This window comes from Tachyglossus aculeatus, chromosome 10, assembly GCF_015852505.1.
Source record: "Tachyglossus aculeatus isolate mTacAcu1 chromosome 10, mTacAcu1.pri, whole genome shotgun sequence".
NCBI lineage: Eukaryota > Metazoa > Chordata > Mammalia > Monotremata > Tachyglossidae > Tachyglossus > Tachyglossus aculeatus.
In genome coordinates, this window is record NC_052075.1 from 7,990,739 (window position 1) to 8,010,103 (window position 19,365).

General features: G+C 41.0%; 1 protein-coding gene across 1 annotated transcript in view; it reads left to right on the plus strand.

The window, feature by feature from the left end:
• The window catches only part of SLIT2 (slit guidance ligand 2), a 320,705-nt gene that overhangs the window by 229,140 nt on the left and 72,200 nt on the right, over positions 1 to 19,365 (plus strand). The window contains exons 12-19 of the mRNA XM_038751941.1: positions 3,499 to 3,570; positions 4,070 to 4,141; positions 6,092 to 6,163; positions 8,187 to 8,330; positions 8,459 to 8,622; positions 9,588 to 9,611; positions 13,181 to 13,331; positions 14,021 to 14,095. Of these exons, the coding sequence (XP_038607869.1) occupies positions 3,499 to 3,570; positions 4,070 to 4,141; positions 6,092 to 6,163; positions 8,187 to 8,330; positions 8,459 to 8,622; positions 9,588 to 9,611; positions 13,181 to 13,331; positions 14,021 to 14,095 (774 nt within the window). The remainder of the gene's footprint in view (positions 1 to 3,498; positions 3,571 to 4,069; positions 4,142 to 6,091; positions 6,164 to 8,186; positions 8,331 to 8,458; positions 8,623 to 9,587; positions 9,612 to 13,180; positions 13,332 to 14,020; positions 14,096 to 19,365) is intronic.

Below are 19,365 nucleotides of genomic sequence, written 5' to 3' on the forward strand. Positions count from 1 at the left end.
GTGAGCCCCATCTGGGACAGGGAACATGACCAATCTGGTAAACTTGTGTCTATCCAAGCACTGAATAATAATAATGATAATGACGGCATTTAGAGATAGAGAAGCAGCGTGGCTCAGTGGAAAGAGCACGAGCTTTGGAGTCAGAAGTCATGGGTTTGAATCCCGGCTCCTCCACATGTCTACTGTGTGACCTTGGGCAAGTCACTTAACTTCTCAGAGCCTCAGTTACCTCATCTGTAAAATGGGGATGATGACTGTGAGCCCCACGGTGGGCAACCTGATCACCTTGTATTCTCCCAGTGCTTAGAACAGTGCTTTGCAAATAGTAAGTGCTTAACAAATACCATTATTATTATTATTATTATTATTATTATTATTATTATTATTATTATTTATTAAGTGCCTGCTATGTGCAAAGCACTGTTCTAAGTGCTGGGGGGATACAAGGCAATCAGATCGTCCCACATGGGGCTCACAGTCTTCATCCCCATTTTACAGATGAGGGAACTGAGGCCCAGAGAAGTGAAGTGACTTGCCCAAAGTCACACAGCTGACAAGTGGTGGAGCCGGGATTTGAACCCATGACCTTTGACTCCAAAGCCCTGGCTCTTGCCACTGAGCCACGCTGCTTCTCTATACATAGTGAACACTTAAAAGTCGTAAATTATAATGGACCTACCAGAGATTATGGAATCCTCCACTCTAGAACTCAATAAAAATCAGGTAAAACCTCACTCGTGGGAATTAGTCTGATGACAAAAGAATGAACTAGAAGGCATCTCGTAATCTTTCCCCTTCTGTTCACATGCATTTTTTAGCTGGTATGTAGAAATAATCACTCCTAAATCAAATGCTAAATAATTGAAGGAAAATTTTGATTCATCTAATTAGAAATGTGTCAGCAATATTGAGTGACTGGGCAAGAAAAATTGGTATTGAAAATCATCAACTGGCCAATGGCTCTCAGATCTGGTCTTAAAAGAAACTAAAAATTACTATTTCTAGAGGTTTGGTTGCTCTATGAGAGTTTGCAGAGTTGACCTCCCAGTCCATTGAAGCATCAGAAGCAGTTTAATGGAAAGAAAAATGTTTCAAAAAGATCTCGTATTGAGAAAAGAATCATTTTCTAAAGTGTCTTTGTACTGAAAATGCATGCTGATATATTTCTTTAGTTAGATGCAGAACCACTCACCCCTCTGTTGCCCAGAAAAATAATTCCTCTGCAGATATTGTCATATCAAGGCCTGGTCAATAATAATAACAATGATGATAATTGTGGTCTTTGTTTAGCACCCTATTATGTGCCAAGCACTGTACTAAGCCCTGGGGTAGATACAGAATAATTGGGCCAGACACAGTTCCTAGCCCACACAGAGCACACAGTCTTGGAGGGAGAGAGAACAGAAATATAATCTCCATTTTACAGATGAGGAAATGGAGGCACAGAGAGGTCAAGTGATGTACCTGCAGTCACACAGCAGGAAAGGCATGGATCTGGAATTAGAACCCACATTCCCTGACTTTCATGCCCATGTAGATAATGGTTAGGTGTCTATTTGCTTCTTCTGTAGATGATGAACATTTGTAAGCCTATGGTAAAGTGGAAATCTTGGTAACTAAAGCATCTCCAAGCCTGTGCATTGAGATCTTTTTAACTTTGAACATTCAGCATAATTAAAATATGTAGGTTCTCTTTAAAATTAATTTCAATGTAAGATTAATTGGACAGGAAATTTCTCTATGGAATGTGTAGATTAGAAGAATTTCAAAAGAAAGCCCAGTGCTAGGTTCCTGGAGATATTATAATTGGATTCCAATAGAGATGTGTGATCATGGAAGTAGAGAAATCCTCACATTCTCCTTGACTGACCACACCCCTGCAGATACAGTGGAATTTAGCTGCTGCTCAAATTGTGTTACTGAAAACATAATGGGTATTGATGGCACTAGAAACTGAATGGCTAGGGCCCAGCTGAATTGACAAATTGCCACTGAAAAGTTCAAGTTCCAATTCTGCTATTGACTATCTAGCTGTGTGACCCTTAAGCATCTTTTCAGTGGTTTCAACTTATAAAAAAAATAAAGGTGATGCTTGGCTCAAAAGCAATTTCAACATTACTCTGTAGGAAACCAAGCACTACTCTGAAAGTCTTTGTCCCTTTTCTGATACAATAATATATGTATATATGTATATATGTTTGTACATATTTATTACTCTATTTATTTTACTTGTACATATCTATTCTATTTATTTTATTTTGTTAGTATGTTTGGTTTTGTTCTCTGTCTCCCCCTTTTAGTCTGTGAGCCCACTGTTGGGTAGGGACTGTCTCTCTATGTTGCCAATTTGTACTTCCCAAGCGCTTAGTACAGCGCTCTGCACATAGTAAGCACTCAATAAATACGATTGATGATGATACAATAATATATTCTAAAAATAAATCCTTGTAAAAATATGACTTTTAAATTTTGTCACTGAACTTGACAATATACACAACTTTATATTTGGTGCCATAAATGTTAGGAGAGATGGATCTATATTTTTCCTTCCCATGAATAAAGGTAAATTTCCTTAAATTTCGGGACTTCTGGGCTGGGTTCACTGGTAAGAGACATTACCAGTGTGGGTTCCATGGCCTAGTGGATAGATCACAGGCCTGGGATTCAGAAGGTCATAGGTTCTAATCCCAGTTCTGCCACTTGTCTGTTGTGTGACCTTGGGCAAGTCACTTAACTTCTCTATATCTCAGTTACCTCATATATAAAATGGGGATTAAGACCGTGAGCCCCATGTGGGACAGGAACTGTGTCCAACCTGATTAGTTTGAATCTACCCCAGCTCTAAGAACAGTGCTTCACACATAGTAAGCACCCAACAAATGCCATTATCACTATTATTCCTCTTAGATGTTTTTTTCTTTAGTGAAGTTTTCCTCCCACGTGTCCCTTTCTTGCCTGCTAACAAAACCTTTCCCTTTCTAAGGCCTTCGTTACCGCAAGTAACAACTTCGGTCCATATCCATGACACATTGTGAGATTTTGCAGTCACTACAAAATAGAATGTATGCGTATGACAGACCATTTGATCAGCAGGGTTCAATCTCTTGACTGAACCTCTGGGGATTTTTTTTTTTACTCCAGGTTGCAACTTTAGCAAATCTGTAGGTAATTTTTCAAAAGCCAGGAAAGTGCCAATCCCAAAATTGCCCCACCAAGGAACAAATGTTGTGTGTACCTAAAAAAAATTGTTAATTTTGTAGTAAAATCCAGCTAACCAAGTCTTTAAATCAGATGATCTAGGAAAATAGTTTTTACTTTTGTGCCTAGGTAATAAAAATGGTCCACTCTAGTTGAGAGTTCACAAAGATCTGAGTAGATCCCATATTCTCCAGTTCTTTTTCTGCAACATCAAATGTTGAACATGAATTAGTCTCTTCTCATGAATCTTGTAAAATTTCTCCCTGGAGCTTTTGAAAAGTTGTATTGCTTTTCTTTCAGACGTTTAGAGCAAAACTCAATCAAGGTCATCCCTCCTGGAGCTTTCTCACCCTATAAAAAACTTCGGAGGATGTGAGTTAAAATTCATTTTGGAATTACATTATGATTTGCTGGGGGGGCTGGTTGCGTAAATACCCCAAGACCAGTCATAGGTATTGTTCCAGAATGTATGACAGCTGAAGAATTAATATGCTTGACTATTATTTTGGTATAATTCCTTTGCCATTTTAATGACAGAAATGTGTAATTGGACATATTGCTATCTACCAGAGTGGGTGTGTCTGTCCAACCTTTCTTATGTCAATGCATTTCTAGTTATTTATCACCCAACTGTCACATGATTGTCGAAACATATATTTTTTTAATACAGACAGGAGGTCTTTCTTTCCTTCAGTACATAATTTTAGCACTTTTGTGAGCCAAGTTCTAACTCATCGTGTAGATCCAGAACAAATGTCTAAAGGCAGCCTACAAATTTCTCCCATGATAAATTGCAATGACATTCTGCTTCAGAGGTTACTTTTCAGATAATTTCTTGAAGTGATTTAATGTAACCCATTTCTAATTTTAGTGACCTGAGTAATAATCAGATCTCAGAAGCAGCCCCAGATGCCTTCCAGGGCCTACGTTCCCTCAACTCTCTGTAAGTGTCCACCTATCTCTAAATAAATGCAAAATTTTCATTTCCGAGGTTTGATGTTTTTTACCTAAGTACAAAATACCACTTACTCTGTGTCTCCCTTACTGCACTGAAAACTGTGAGACTTGCAGATGTCCCATTTTATAATTTAATTGCTTGAAATAAGTATTCTGTAGTCTTAAGTTTAGGAGTATATAGTAAGTGTCTAATGCATTTGGGGAGAAATGAAATAAGAATGCATTTTTATAAGAGTTCCATGCTCCAATGGGAAAAGTTCCTTTGTGCATTTGGAACACAATTAAAAAAAAAAAAAACAATTAGAAAGAGAATGGAAGCCTTGGATCTGAGCATAACTCTATGTACAAATTTAGCAGAGGTCCTCGAAATGTGGTTTGTTTCTGGCAGGGTCTCTCCCTTCTCAAAATCCAATCGCTGCAGCCTCAGCGTAAGCATTTAGAAAGCATCTCTTGAAAATATAGTTTGGTTAACTAACGATAGTAATATTAAGCACGTAGATATGACAAACTTTGTGCCAACCACTGGGGTCGATTCAAGATAATCACATTGGATGCTGACCATATGCCATATGGGATTCACGGTCTAAGAGGAAGGGAAAATATGTATTTTTTTCCCCATTTTACAGAAGAAGAAGCCAAGACACAGATAGGTTAAGTGGTTTGCCAAGGTCACAGAGCTGGCAAGTAGGAGAGAGTTCTGTCTCCCAATCAGCATAGTGTACTGGATAGAGCATGGGCCTGGGAATCAGAAGGTCATGGGTTCTAATCCTGACTCCGCCACTTGTCGGCTGTGTGACCTTGGGAAAGTCACTTTACTTCTCTGAGCTTCAGTTACCTCATCTGTAAAATGGGGATGAAGACTGTGAGCCCCATGTGGGACAGGGACTGTCCAACCTGATTTGCTGGTGTCCACCCTGGCGGTTGGTACAGTGCCTGGCACATAATAAGCACTTTACAAATAATGTAATTATTATTATTTTTATTAAGCATTTACAGGAGTGGGTATAAATGGTATTTATCAATATCATGGGTATTGATTTATTCATTCAATCATATTTATTGAGTGCTTACTGTGTGCAGAGCACTGTACTAAGCACTTGGGAAGTACAAGTCAGCAACATATAGAGACGGCCCCTACCCAACAATGGGCTCACAGTCTAGAAGATTGATCGAGTGCTTACTATTGTGCTCTTTCTAATAGGCCATGCTTCCTCTCAATTACCCATGCTAAAAGGTGCACAGATGACCCCAAAGGAGGAGGTGGCATGGGCTTCATCAGAAATAGTGGAGAAAGTGGCCCTATATAACCGCAGTCTGGGCAGAAGAGAGTGACTCTTACAGGATACAGGTGTCCAGGAAGGTGAAGTTTCAGAGCAGGGTCACTCACAAGTGGTGAGAACTTAGAAATCAAATCCAACAAAGAAAATATGCACCTTCCCATATGCTTTGTCCTTTAAAAGAGTTCAGACTTCAGATACATCAAGAGTTAGATGTGAGACCTAATGGAAGCCGGACAGTGAAACTTTGAAAAATCAAGTGGTAATGTTAATGAAATATAGCATTCTTCCCTCTCCATGTTTTTAGTCCCCTTTTGTAGACTTTCACGGAGTCCTGATTTTGGGAGGAATTCCGCGTTCACTTGCTGCACACCAATGCTTAAGTTAATTTCTATTTACAGGAAGCTGGGGAATAATGAAGGGCTGGTAAAGTGTGGAAGAGGTGTTAGAAATGTGTATGGGAGGACATTCTGTATGCAGAATAGGATTTTGCCTTAATTCATTTTTGTTATGCTTGCAAGGCCATCCATGTATATCATATGCTTATATATGCCTACATATGTGTTAAGATACATTAGAATGTCAACTACACAACTTTACTGTGCTGCTGCCTTCTATTGGATGCTTTCTGATTTTTCTAACTTCTAAAATTTTGACAGTGTCCTCTATGGAAATAAAATTACTGAACTTCCAAAGAGCTTGTTTGAAGGACTCTTCTCCTTACAGCTGCTGTGAGTATTTGATAATTCTAGATTTTGAATCCTATGGACAAAAAAATTCATATGAGCCCATGGTACACAGGAATTCATTTTTACAACAAAATAAACAAAAAATTGAAGTGAATGTTGGAAAACTATTCTCGAGCAACTATTCATTAAAGATCCACACTTTGTGGATTTGCCTGTTATTTTTCATTAGTGGTACTTGCTGAGTGCTTACTGTGTGCAGAACATTGTACTGAGTGTTGGAGGGTACAATACAGTAGAGTTGGTAGATATAATCCATGTCTACAAGGAGCTTTCAGAGGACACAATGGTCCTGGGAACCACTTCTGCTTTGATTTAACTTGGCTAGAAAAGGGAGCAGTATGCTACTCTTTTCATCAGGTTTAATCAAAATAATCTGCAGCACCCAAAATTTGGGTGGAACATTGATGAAAATAGATGATGTGCAACAGGCCATAAAAGTAGAATTGCAGCCCTGGGTGGGTGGGGGGCGGATTATCGGGGAATCACTGACTTGAAACTTTGAAGATTGACGAGCCTAGGAAATATTATCTGCCCCTTGATTTGAAAGATTTTATTACCCAGGCTGTAGATTTGGTTTTTGGCACTAGGTCTTATATGGGAAGACAACAGGGTTACTAGGATTTGAACGATGGTCAAGTCACAGGCTTTCATGGAGGTTGATATTCAAAATCCTTTGTTGAAATCCCTTTGAGCTCTTGATTGGCCTATCAGTGACACATTTTACAGTGAGTTATAAAGAAAATCAACACATCCTGCATCATTTATAGAGGTTTTAAGCAGCCTGATGCCCATTTATTTTCAGGTCTTCCCTTATGACCCTTGGAATATAAGTCTACCTTAACTTGTTTTGCCGTGTCTCGTTCACCTACTCCCAGTGATCTCTTCCTAATCAGTCAGTGGAGACTTGTAGGACTACATCCTGTTTTAGTCTGCCCCAGTATTACTACCCCTCTGAAAATCTGCGGGCAGATGTTTCATATATCTCACACCACATTCCATTATACCTAAAATGCCCCTTTTCCAACCATCCTCATCCCTCTTCTCACCATTCCCTTCAGGCGACCCTTCCTGCTAACCCATCCCTATATCCTTTCCATGTGATTTCCCCACGTTCCCTTCGTCAAATCCAGGTCAGCACCCTTTTCTCTCCATTGAAGATTCTTGGGCCCTGGAGATCATGACAGAAGTATATCCTGGTCACTGAACTCTCTCATCTCCTTTAGGATCATCTTCTTTGTTAGCCTAATCCAGCACCAAGTCTCTTGCATGGCTTAAATGGCCCAATTGCTACTTCAGCAGCCAAGGATCTTAGGCTTTTCCCTAGGACTCTAAAATTACTCTGGAATGTGTATTCTTCCAAGAACTTAGTACAGTGCTCCATAAAGACCATGAATGATGAGTGAAGGCAGGAAGGAAATGAGTCTGAAGGCCGGTTATTGACCCCAAAATCAGTGTTTGGGGCAGGTCAGGGTTGGGGGGCGGTGGTGGCAGGGGTCATAAAGTGAAGCAGAAATCACAGGGGAGAGTCATTTCCTCATCCATGCACCAAATTGTTTTTGACCCTCGTCCCAATATTGGATTAGAATATTACCATCTCTAATTCAAATATTTAAATAATCTCTGGGAATAGGAAGAAGCCTTCATTTAAGGTTTTGATCTGTTTGCACACAATTCACGCATCTTCAGTAAACAAGTAAATCACTAATGGTTGTCTTCCCTTGAGAGTGTAAGCTCCTTGTTGAGAGTGAATGTATCTCATGCTTCTCTTGGACTTTCCCAAGCAAAGTACATTGCACCAAATGGCTATTCAGTAAATTGTGATCATTCCTACTACCACTAAATCTGCAATTTTACCGCTGAAGATGAATACACTCCCCTTCTTTTAAGCTGGCACCGGATACCTATAATCACCCAGCTGCCGAACGTCCCAACTCCAAATGTGAGTGTGAGCATTACCCAAGAGCAATAGCTCAATGGAATTAATGGCCTCCATTTAATTCAACAGATTACTGAATGCCAACAAGATCAACTGCTTACGAGTCGATGCTTTCCAAGATCTACACAACTTGAACCTTCTGTCCTTGTATGACAACAAGCTTCAGACCATTGCCAAAGGCACCTTTTCACCCCTGCGCGCTATACAGACTCTGTAGGTGCCGTTTGTATCGGGCTCGGCGGTCCTTATCGTTGAAAACGTGCATCCTCGTAGCCTTTCCTCGGTCGAAACAGTTGAGCCGGTTGCTAATAATATGTAAAACCACTTTGTGTTCCTGAAAGGCATTTGGCTCAGAACCCGTTTATTTGCGACTGCCATCTGAAGTGGCTGGCGGATTATCTCCACACAAACCCTATCGAGACCAGCGGTGCTCGCTGCGCCAGTCCCCGCCGGCTGGCAAACAAAAGAATTGGCCAGATTAAAAGCAAGAAATTCCGCTGTTCAGGTAATTTGCTGGGTTCATCTGTCATTTTCCTTACGTTGCCCCAAAGACAGCGGTTCCAGAAGTCACAAACAGCTGGCTCCCTGCTGAATTATTAAACATTGCGGAACCTTTGCTTTCTCTTCTACCGCTGAACTCGGAGGAAATGAGATTGGTTGAGGCTTAGTCATTGCCACTGTTGATATTGTTCGAATGATGTCGAGCAGAAGAAATAAAATATTTGGCACATTGAAAGGCAGCTAAGTAATTATTTGCTCCTTGCACTTACCTAGGCTTTTATGCAGCCATGTCAAAACACTCTTTCAAAATGTAGATCATCCCATCACTCACCACTGAGAAAATGAAGTACAGCCCCAACCTCCTTTGTTTGAAAACGAAACTCAGGCACAATTAGTGATTGGCCCAGTTTCCTGCAGCAGATCAGTTGAAGGGATGGCTTTTAATGCTCTCATCTAACGGGCACATCCTCGTTCTTCTTGCGGTCTGATTTCAACTAGAAGCACCAAGTTAAATTATTTTCTCAAAGAATCTATCTTCGGAAATTTATGGAGTATGCTTTCAAAGCATTTGGCTGAATATAACGAAATAACCTGTGCTTTGAACGGTGAGCAGGGGTTGCCTCAAACTGACATTGAATTTTGGTTTTACTGATCTTAATCCATTTTTACTAAACCCCACCCCAATCATGTGATATCCAACATATTCCCGGAAACCAGTTCACATTCTGGCTTATTCTTACTGGAGGACAAATGCCAAAAAAATCACTTTTTATCGTCCATATTCCAAGGTACTTTTGCGACTTTAGTGGCTATAGATGTAAAATTCCTGCTCCTGTTTGACTACATAATTTTTTTCCCTTAATTACCTTAATTAACTTTAGTCTATACTTAATCTAATACAACTCTTATCTTTGCTTGCTGACATTCAGGTGCATCTTCTATTTTTTTTTTCTCTTTTGTTTTATTTAGCTAAAGAACAGTATTTCATTCCAGGTAGGTTTGGCTTTGTAGTAGGACTAATTGCAGACATTTTTTCTCTCACCCTGAAAGACCAACTTTTGCCACAGTTTCCTAGAAACCTGCTGCATGCTTTTTTTTTAATGTAGTGAGCACCTTCTATGTAGATTTAGTTCTCTGCATAGTTGACTAGTTCGTGGTTTATGAAACGTGGGCTTTGCATGCAGTTTCTAATCCACACACACCACACACATGGTTTTTCTTTCACACACTTTGCCACTCTACTTCTCTCTAAATAGAAGGCTGTACCTGCTCCTTTCTATTTAAATTAGTATCTTTGCTTAAGGTACCTTCTCTCCTTGCTGTTTTTAAAATGCAGCTTCCTGGGCTGGTTTTGAAGACAGAGAATCTTACCTCCGTGAAAGAGCTAAGACTACCGGCAGTCAGTCTCAAACAATTAAATTAGTGGGCTTTCTTTTGGGGCTGGGAGCAGGGAGGGGGAGAGAAGTAGATTTTTGTATTGTTCAGATCTTGAGCAAATGGTTTTTCTCTGCTTTGCCTTTTTATATGCTCAAAGAGCAGTTTTGCAGTTTCCTGCTGGCTGTCGCAACTGTTGCTGGTTCACCTTTGACTTCCCAATCCCCAGATTTCTGGAGTCCCAATAGAGTGCCATGGGAAAAATGCCGATGTCCTTCAGAAAGGCATTCAGAGGTCACTGGCACTCCATATGCCATGGATATTTTAACCAGATGGATAAAATATTTTTTAGACTATCTTTTTTGCAACTTAAATTTCATCCATCCGTGTAAACTCTGCTGTTTGTCCTAGCTCTTTGACACAAGTTTCTTTACCTGTCTTTTCTTTGCCTGCCACGTTTGTGAAATGTTTTCTTAGGATATTGCGTATACATGATATTTGTTAAACTAACAAGTACTAGATGCTGGATTGAAAATGTACCCCTGTCCAAACATTAATGCCAAGAAATGATCTTCATTTATTTGCTCTGAAAAAGATTCTGGTATAACTATGATGGGTACACTCTTGTCCTTGTAGTAAGTATTTGTGGACAGATTGATTAGAGCTACTGACCTATAATCTGATATGTTTTGGCAGATTTTCTTTTATTGACCTTGCTTTATTTACTCTGAGCTGGAATGATCACTTGAAGTTTAGTTGAGCATAAGGATAGCCACGGAAGAGGGCATTTTACAGAATCATCCTTTACAAGCAGGTGTGCAGGAAGAGAATCTGAATACCATAGTTTTCTAATTTTTTTTACTCTAGGATTAATACCAAATGGTTGTTTTCTTGCTACAGGAAGGCAGCAGAATTTTCTTCTAAAAGTGTAGCATGTCATCAGTATTTCCACAGCATATTCAAAACCTTTGGATTTTTTAATGCTCCTCTTTAAGATGAAAAGAAATGAGGAAGCATCTTTATATTTTTCACTTGTGAAGGAAACGATAGCTCTAATGTAGAGGACAGTGTCCCTTTCCAACCATAATATTCCTTTATTTCTGCCAGCTGCCACAGTGTCCCGCATAAAAACCTATCTTATCTATGTTAAGCTCAGATCTGAGCTTAAATTTGCAGTTTCCATTTATTAAATTTGAGCCTCCGAGGGTGCTACTTTATAGGAGATAGAAGCTTATTTTAGCAAGCCATTCAACAAGCAGTGAACTGAAGCAACATCAAATGTCAGCAGTATGAGCAGGGGGAGTGTAGAATTGTCATAGAGACTGGCTCTAACTAACGCCACTGATGCCTCAACCTTATCAACAGTGTTTCCACATCATCTTGTTTGGAAACTGAAGAACAACAGTAATAATATGAGGAATTTGTATAGCACTTCTGTTTTTAAACACTTTCCAAAACACTTTCTCTGCGCTTAGCTCACTTGGCCACTTCAAATGTGGCTAGGTAGGAAAAAGCTTCCCTGTTCTGGTAGTTCTAGCATATTCAGAATTTAATATCGTGCCCGTATTCCATGTGTCTAAATGACATTACTTGCATTGATCTAGAAACCAAAATGCCGTGCCATCTTAAGCGCTTAGTACAGTGCTTTGCACACAGCAAGCACTCAATAAATACGATTGAATGAATGAATCTTAAACCATAGCATTTGAATTTGAACGAAGGTAGTGGTGAAAGTTTTCAGTGTCTTTAATTAATTTTAAATGTCAAAAACTTTACTCAGATTTGGCATATCATTATGCAACATGCTTGATTTTGCAATGACTTCATTTAACGTAGGTTTTTTATTTCGGGTGGGGGGAAATGTTATATAAAATTGATTTTTAATGCATACCCATTGGACCCTCACCTTTCAATCCAAACTCCTTTAACTTGAACCCCTTGTACAATATGAGAGAAATGGCTTATGTTAGTGAGAGAGCTCAGCTTCATGTTTTAATCTCAATTGGGAATGCTCTGTCTCTCTTTCCTTCTTGGCTGTCTTTACTTTTGCAGGAGTTCACCATTTTGGCTGTAAGTAAAGTTCAGTGATTGAACTAAAACACAGTTTTCTTCCCAATACTGATGCACCTTCTGCTAAGTCTCAGTCCTTTGCACCTTTGTTCCAAGGGGAACCCATAGGTCTTTTCAGCTTCTCTGTTTTTCCCTTCTGAGCCTACGTCACTTTCTTCCAAAATGTTTCCTCCCTGTATGAAAGACCTTGTTTCCTTTCTGTAGATCACAAGGAATGGTGGCGGGACCCCTCAACCTAGTCGTTTTTGGAACTTGAGTAAAACTTTGTCTTCACTACATGCTTACAATGGCTGTGAACATTCTGAAGAAGAATGCATGTCTTGTAAACAGTATTACACTTCCAGGTGTCTGTTGCTGTCTTCCTCTTCTTCCTACTCCCCTTTGCTTCCTTCAAATTTCCTCTTGGTCTTTTCCTTGCCCTAGTGGACGCAGTATTGACGGTTTAGCGAGATTTTCTGTTGTGCTTGATCTAACCATGTGGTTGCAAGGTATGAGTAAAACATGGTTCTGTCAAGCACCATGGAAAGTCACGCAGCTTTCTACAGCATGGCAAGCTGCTGAGGCTTAGTCAGGATTATTCAAAGCTAACTGGGGAAAAAAAAATGGGGGGTGGGAGCTCTTGTGTATTTGTGAGGCGATGTGGAAGGTAGTCAGCTGCAGTAGAATTCAGAGGGCTGGTAGCCTAATCGACACCAAAAAAAAAAAAAAAGAAGGAAAAAAGAAAACCCTAAACCAAGCCCTAATAAAGTTGCCATACAAGTCTCTGCTTGCAAGGGAGGGCAGTTGGAGAAACTTGACTCAAAGAAAAATAAGAATTTGATGCCATTGTGTGGTGATCTGTGAACAGGCTAGATTGGCTCATGGCAGGATCAGCAGAAAGTACAGCTGTGAAAAGCTCATCTTCTAATGTAAACCCGTCGTATGACTTAAAGCAAGTTCCAACCCTCTCCTGACACCCTTACATCTGTTCACTGTTCAGTGTGACCCATTTGGACCAGATGTTTCCTCAGTTACCTACCCAGTGTCTGATTTATAGTTCTGCCATTTGTATTCTTTAAAGAAAGAAATAACCCTGCCCTTCAGACTCAGGCTCTTTATTTTGACTTGAATCCTCCCAGGCACAGAAGATTATCGGTCAAAATTGAGTGGCGACTGCTTTGCCGACCTAGCTTGCCCAGAAAAGTGTCGTTGTGAGGGAACCACAGTGGACTGCTCCAACCAAAAGCTCTCCAAGATCCCCGATCACATCCCACAATATACCGCAGAACTGTAAGTCAGCCCCTTCCTCCTCCTTCTCTCCAATTATGACTCCAAAGAGGAAAACCAACCAATCTCTTGCCCAGGAATGTTGTGATCAAGCTTGTGTCCCCAAGTAATAAGCCTTCTTTGAACTCATGCTCAGAGTTAAAACGTTTGATTTCGATCATTAGTACTTTAAGGATTCCTGGCCCTCAGCAGAGCCGCTGAAATCTATTTTCCTATCAGTAGTGTACCCGAGACTGTATAGCAAGAACAAAGCCAGTCTTTTGAAATTGCCTTCAATTAAATAACCAGCATGAAAATTTAATTTCCTATGGCTTTGAGTTAAGGGGATAAAAGACCCTGTGTAAATGCCAAGTGTTCAACTTTGAGGAAGCCACACAGATAACCAAGGTGTTACCCACCTGAATGCCTTTTATAGGTCCCTTATTTCCATGACTGAATGAAACAATTTGAAATGTCATCCGGCTGCATTAAAACTCTTGAACTAGTTGGAATTAACTGTCACGGAGCTAGTGCCTAGTTTATGCTTCAGCAACAATTTTTGCCAATTCAAAAAAAGTGAATCCAACAAAATGTTATATTTGCACTCCTAGAACAAACAGTGAAGTTTTTTTGTTTTTTAATTTAAGAACGGTGTTGTGAGAGGCTTTGGAAGTGCTCTGGGCTTGTTTTGGTTATTTTGTTTCTTTTTCCAGGCGACTCAACAACAACGAATTCACCGTGTTAGAGGCTACTGGGATCTTTAAGAAACTCCCTCAACTGCGTAAAATGTAAGTTTATTCCCCTTTGTCTCTCTGAACATGCAGAGGGTCTTTTAGCTTCCACTTAGCATTCCCTTGCAGTTTTTCACAAAAAACTGCAAGATGCATGGCATTCCAAAAAAAGTCAAAGTCCGTGAGCTAGCGGTTTTACATGGGCTTAGTCTAATCATTGAAGTAGATCAGAGCTGGCAGGTCTTTTCAATACTTCTAGGCACCGTCAGGAACAACACCTCATGTGGCATTGCTTTGGCATCTCTTAGTTTAAACTCAGACAGCTGTTCCATTATACAGTCACAGCAGGGATCTTGCATTCTAAGCAAATCAAAAATGGGTCCAATAATCTTTCGTAACTTCCTTTACTATTCCCTAAACCATGCTGTTACGCTTCTTTCAGCACATTCAAGGCCAGCGTTTGACTTTTTGCTTCATTAAACTTTCATTAGAAAATAATCAAAGCTAAATGATTGGCAAACTGGCTTGATAGCTCATCTGTGTCTGTTCATGTCCACGATTCATATTCCAAGAGAAATTTCATAAACTCAGCAATTTTCTACATTACTGGAGAAATGCACGATGACTTTAACCTTAGTGAAGAGCAGAAATATCCATGATGGGAGAAATGGACTTGCGTTTTGTTCTTTGTTCTTTTTTTTTTTTTTAATATTGGCTCCTCTGGAAATTCCCCATCCACAAAAGAGGGAATCGAAAGGTTTAACCAGTTTCACAAGAAAGATGAGATGAAGTTGTCCATTTTGGCCTCTCAGTGTTAATCCTGATTCTCTTGCCGTGGATTCAAGGGGTCCTGCAAGAGACCGAACAAGTCACAGAGTAGAGTTCATCATTCATTCATTCATTTGATCATATTTATTGAGCACTTACTGTGTGCAGAGTACTGTACTAAGCGCTTGGGAAGCATAATTCAGCAATAAAGAGAGACAATCCCTGCCCACAACGGGCTTACAGTCTAGAAGGGGGAAGACAGACATCAAAGCAAGTGAACAGGCAACAGTAGCATCATTATAAATAAATAGAATTATAGATATATACACATCATTGATAAAAATAAATAGAATTATACTTATAAATATGCACATGTATACACAAGTGCTGTGGGGCGGGGAGGAGGTTAGAGCAAAGAGAGTGAGTCAGGGTGATGAGGGAAAGGACGGGGAGCAGAGGAAAAGCAGCGCTTAGCCATCACCACCACCCCAGTTCTGTTAAGGAAGCAGGCATGCATCTAGCCTACATTTGCTGTAGCAGCAGAATTTGGGGGGCTAAGTAAGCTCCAAACTCTCCCACCTCCAGTCACCAGAGCCCCCCGAACCTAGCATTCATTCATTCAATCGTATTTATTGAGCGCTTACTGTGTGCAGAGCACTGTACTAAGTGCTTGGGAAGTACAAGTTCGCAACATATAGAGACGGTCCCTACCCAACAACGGGCTTACAGTCTAGAAGGGGGAGACAGACAACAAAACAAAACATGTAGACAAAATAAAATAAAATAGTAAATATGTACAAGTAAAATAAATAGAGCAATAAATCTGTACAAACATATATGCAGATGCTGTGGGGAGGGGAAGGAGGTAGGGCAAGAGGGACAGGGAGGAGGAGAGGAAGGAGGGGGCTCAGTCTGGGAAGGCCTCCTGGAGGAGGTGAGCTCTCAGTAGGGCTTTGAAAGGAGGAAGAGAGCTAGCTTGGCAGATGTGTGGAGGGAGGGCATTCCAGGCCAGGGGGAGGACGGGGGCCGGGGGTCGACGGCGGGACAGGCGAGAACGAGGCACAGTGAGGAGGTGAGCGGCAGAGGAGCCGAGGGTGCGGGCTGGACTGGAGAAGGAAAGAAGAGAGGTGAGGTAGGAGGGGACGAGGTGATGGACAGCCTTGAAGCCGAGAGTGAGGAGTTTTTGCCTGATGCGTAGGTTGAGTGGTAGTTACTGGAGATTTTTGAGGAGGGGAGTAACATGCCCAGAGCATTTCTGCACAAAGATGATCGAGGCAGTGGTGTGAAGTATCGACTGAATTGGGGAGAGACAGGAGGATGGGAGATCAGAGAGGACGCTGATGCAGTAATCCAGTCGGGATAGGATGAGAGATTGAACCAGCAGGGTAGTGGTTTGGATGGAGAGGAAAGGGTGGATCTTGGTGATGTTGTGGAGGTGAGATTGGCAGGTTTTGGTGACAGATTGGATCACCCTGGCTTCTGCCTGTGGTGCTGCTCATGGTGGGTTTGAGCCTGCCTGCTCCCGTAGGCTGGGAGAACGCCAGAGAACTGGATCAGCACCTCCCTTCTCTTTCTTTCACCAGCCTAATTGATAGGACTGTGGTATTTGTGAAGTGTTTACGAAATGCCTCACTGTACCGATGCCGCATGAGGTGGTATTCCTGACAGTGCCTAGAACTATTGAACAGAGCTGCCAGCTCTAATGTACTGAAGTGATGAGACTAAGCCCGTCTTTCTGCTAGCTTCCGGACTTGGACTTTTCTTTTGGAATACCATGCAGCTGGGGTAGATACAGAATAATCACTTTGGACACAGTCGTTGTCCTATATGGGGTTTACTGTCTAGAGAAGATAAGCTACATGTCCTAGTGGCAAGATCACGGACTTGGGAGTCAGAAGACATGGGTTCTAATCCTAGCTCTGCCACTTGTCTGCTGTGTGACCTTGAGCAAGTCAGTTAACTTCTCTGTGCCTCGGTTACCTCATCTGTAAAATGGGGATTAAGACTGTGAATCCCATGTGCGACAGGGACTGTGTCAACCTGATTACCTTGTATCTACCCCAGTGCTTAGAAGAGTGCTTGGCATATAATAAACACTCAACAAATACCATTATTATTAATACAGGTATTGAGTCTGCATTTTACAGATGAAGGAACCAAGGCACTGGGACTCCATCAATGGTATTGATTTGTGATGGACTAAAGGTCACACGGGAAGCAAGTGGCAGAGCTGGAATTAAAACTCAGGCCCCACCCCTCCCAGACCTGTGCTTTTACCACTTGGTCACGTTGCTTCAAGCCTGGAAGGGTCCGACTCCAGGATCTCTGTCCATCCCCAGTTGAGGACCCCAGGAAGATGATTCATTCATTCAATCGTATTTATTGAGCGCTTACTGTGTGCAGAGCACTGTACTAAGCACTTGGGGAGTACAGGTTGGCAACACATGGAGACGGTTCCTACCCAACAATAGGCTTGCAGTCTAGAAGGGTGAGACAGGCAACAAAACATTTGGACAGGTGTCAAGTCATCAGAATAAATAGAAGTAAAGCTAGATGCACATCACTAACAAAATAAATAGAATAGTAAATATGTACAAGTAAAATAAATAGAGAAATAAATCTGTACCAACATATATACAGGTGCTGTCGGGAGGGGAAGGAGGTAGGGCAGGGGGAATGGAGAGGAGGAGAGGAAAAAAGGGGCTTAGTCTGGGAAGCCCTCTTGGAGGAGGTGAGCTCTCAAGCATTTAGAGCTCTCAGGCATGTAGAGTGATTAGGCTGGGGCTGTTGGAGAGGCAGAGTGGCCACCCCTCTTCTTCTGTTCTGCCCACAGTGGAACTGAATGTGAGTGGTGGGACATTGTGCTCTTTGGAGAAGAGTTTTTGTCTTATTTTGTTTTGTTTTCTGTCTCCCCCTTCTAGACTGTGAGCCCGTTGTTGGGCAGGGACCATCTCTATGTATTGCCAACTTGTACTTTCCAAAAACTTAGTACAGTGCTCTGCACGCAGAATACGCTCAATAAATACAATTGAGTGAATGAATGAATGAGTAGTATGGCTTACCTTAGTTAGTGAATACAGCACAGGCACAGAAGTCAGAAGGACCTGGGTTCTAAACCCGGCTCTGCCACATGTGTGCTATGTGACCTTGGGCAAGTCACGTCCCTGGGCCTCAGTTACCTCATCTGTAACATGGGGATTAAGAGAATGAGCCCCATGTGGGACAGGGACTGTGTCCAACCTGATTAACTTGTATCTACCCCAGTGCTTAGAACAGTACTTGGCACATAGTACGAATTTAACAAGTACCACAATTATTATTATTATCATTACTATTACCATTATTAATAGCAGCCTAAGCATAGCCATGCTTGGTCACATGGGAGAATGTGATCCTTCCAAACGTAGTGATTGTGACATTTGTTCAACACTTCCTGTGTGCCAAGCACTGTGCTGCATTTTAGGATACAAACAATGAAGTCAGATCAGACACTGTCCCTGTTCAACATGAGGCTCATAGGGCAAAGGGGAGAGAGAAAAGGTATTTAGTCCCAATTTTACAGATGAGAAAACTGAGACACAGAGAACTAGAGTGGTCCATTATCACACAGCAGTCAGTCAAGTGGCAGAGACAGAATTAGAACCCAGGTCTCCTAACTCCCAGCCCTGTGCCGCTCCTTTTTGGCCACACTGCTTCTTATCCCCTGGAAATCATTGCAACCAACAGAGGCTAGAGTTTGTATTTTAAGTGGCCCTGTTCCTCTACTTAATCAAGGGCAGAATAAAGCTCATCAAGAAAGGAAGTACATTTAAATGAACTCAAACTATAAAAGTTCAAAGCAAAGCTAAAACAGGACCTCTTTTAAGTGCCATGCAAGATGAATTTAGAAACAGCAACCAGTCTGATTTTTCTGCAATCACAGAAACATTCTTTGGCATTCACCACATGCCAGATTGTAAATCCAATCCTGAGTTGAAAAGGAAAAGCACCCTTTTATTTTAATAAAGATTAACAGATATATCAATCCATACATGCAGGTACAGGGAGCTCATTTTATATTTTTGTGAGTTTATCAATCTAAAATCTTGAATATTGAAACTGGTCGGGCTTATTTTAGGAACATACATAGGTTTGTTTTCAAAACAAAATGCTTACTATGACAGTAGAGGTTCAAACTCATTGATGACTTTCAACAGGTAACAACTTTATCTTTTCGGGTGCACTGGTTTGTGTAGTATCTCATTTTGGTAAGGGAATTGCAACTGGACTTGTTTAGTAAGTGTCATTAGCTGGAAAAAAACTGCAAGAAGGAATAAATGTAATTTGGACTGAATGTCACTTTTTTATGGCATTTTTAAGCACTTACTATGGGCCAGGCACTTTTCTAAGTGCTGAGGTAGATATACACTAATCAGGTTGGACACAATAACTTCTCTAGGCCTCGGTTACCTCATCTATAAAAAGGGGACAGGCACTTTGTCCAACTGGATTAACTTGTATCTGCCCCAGTGCTTAGAACAGTGCTTGGCACATAGTAAGCACTTAACAAGTACAATTTC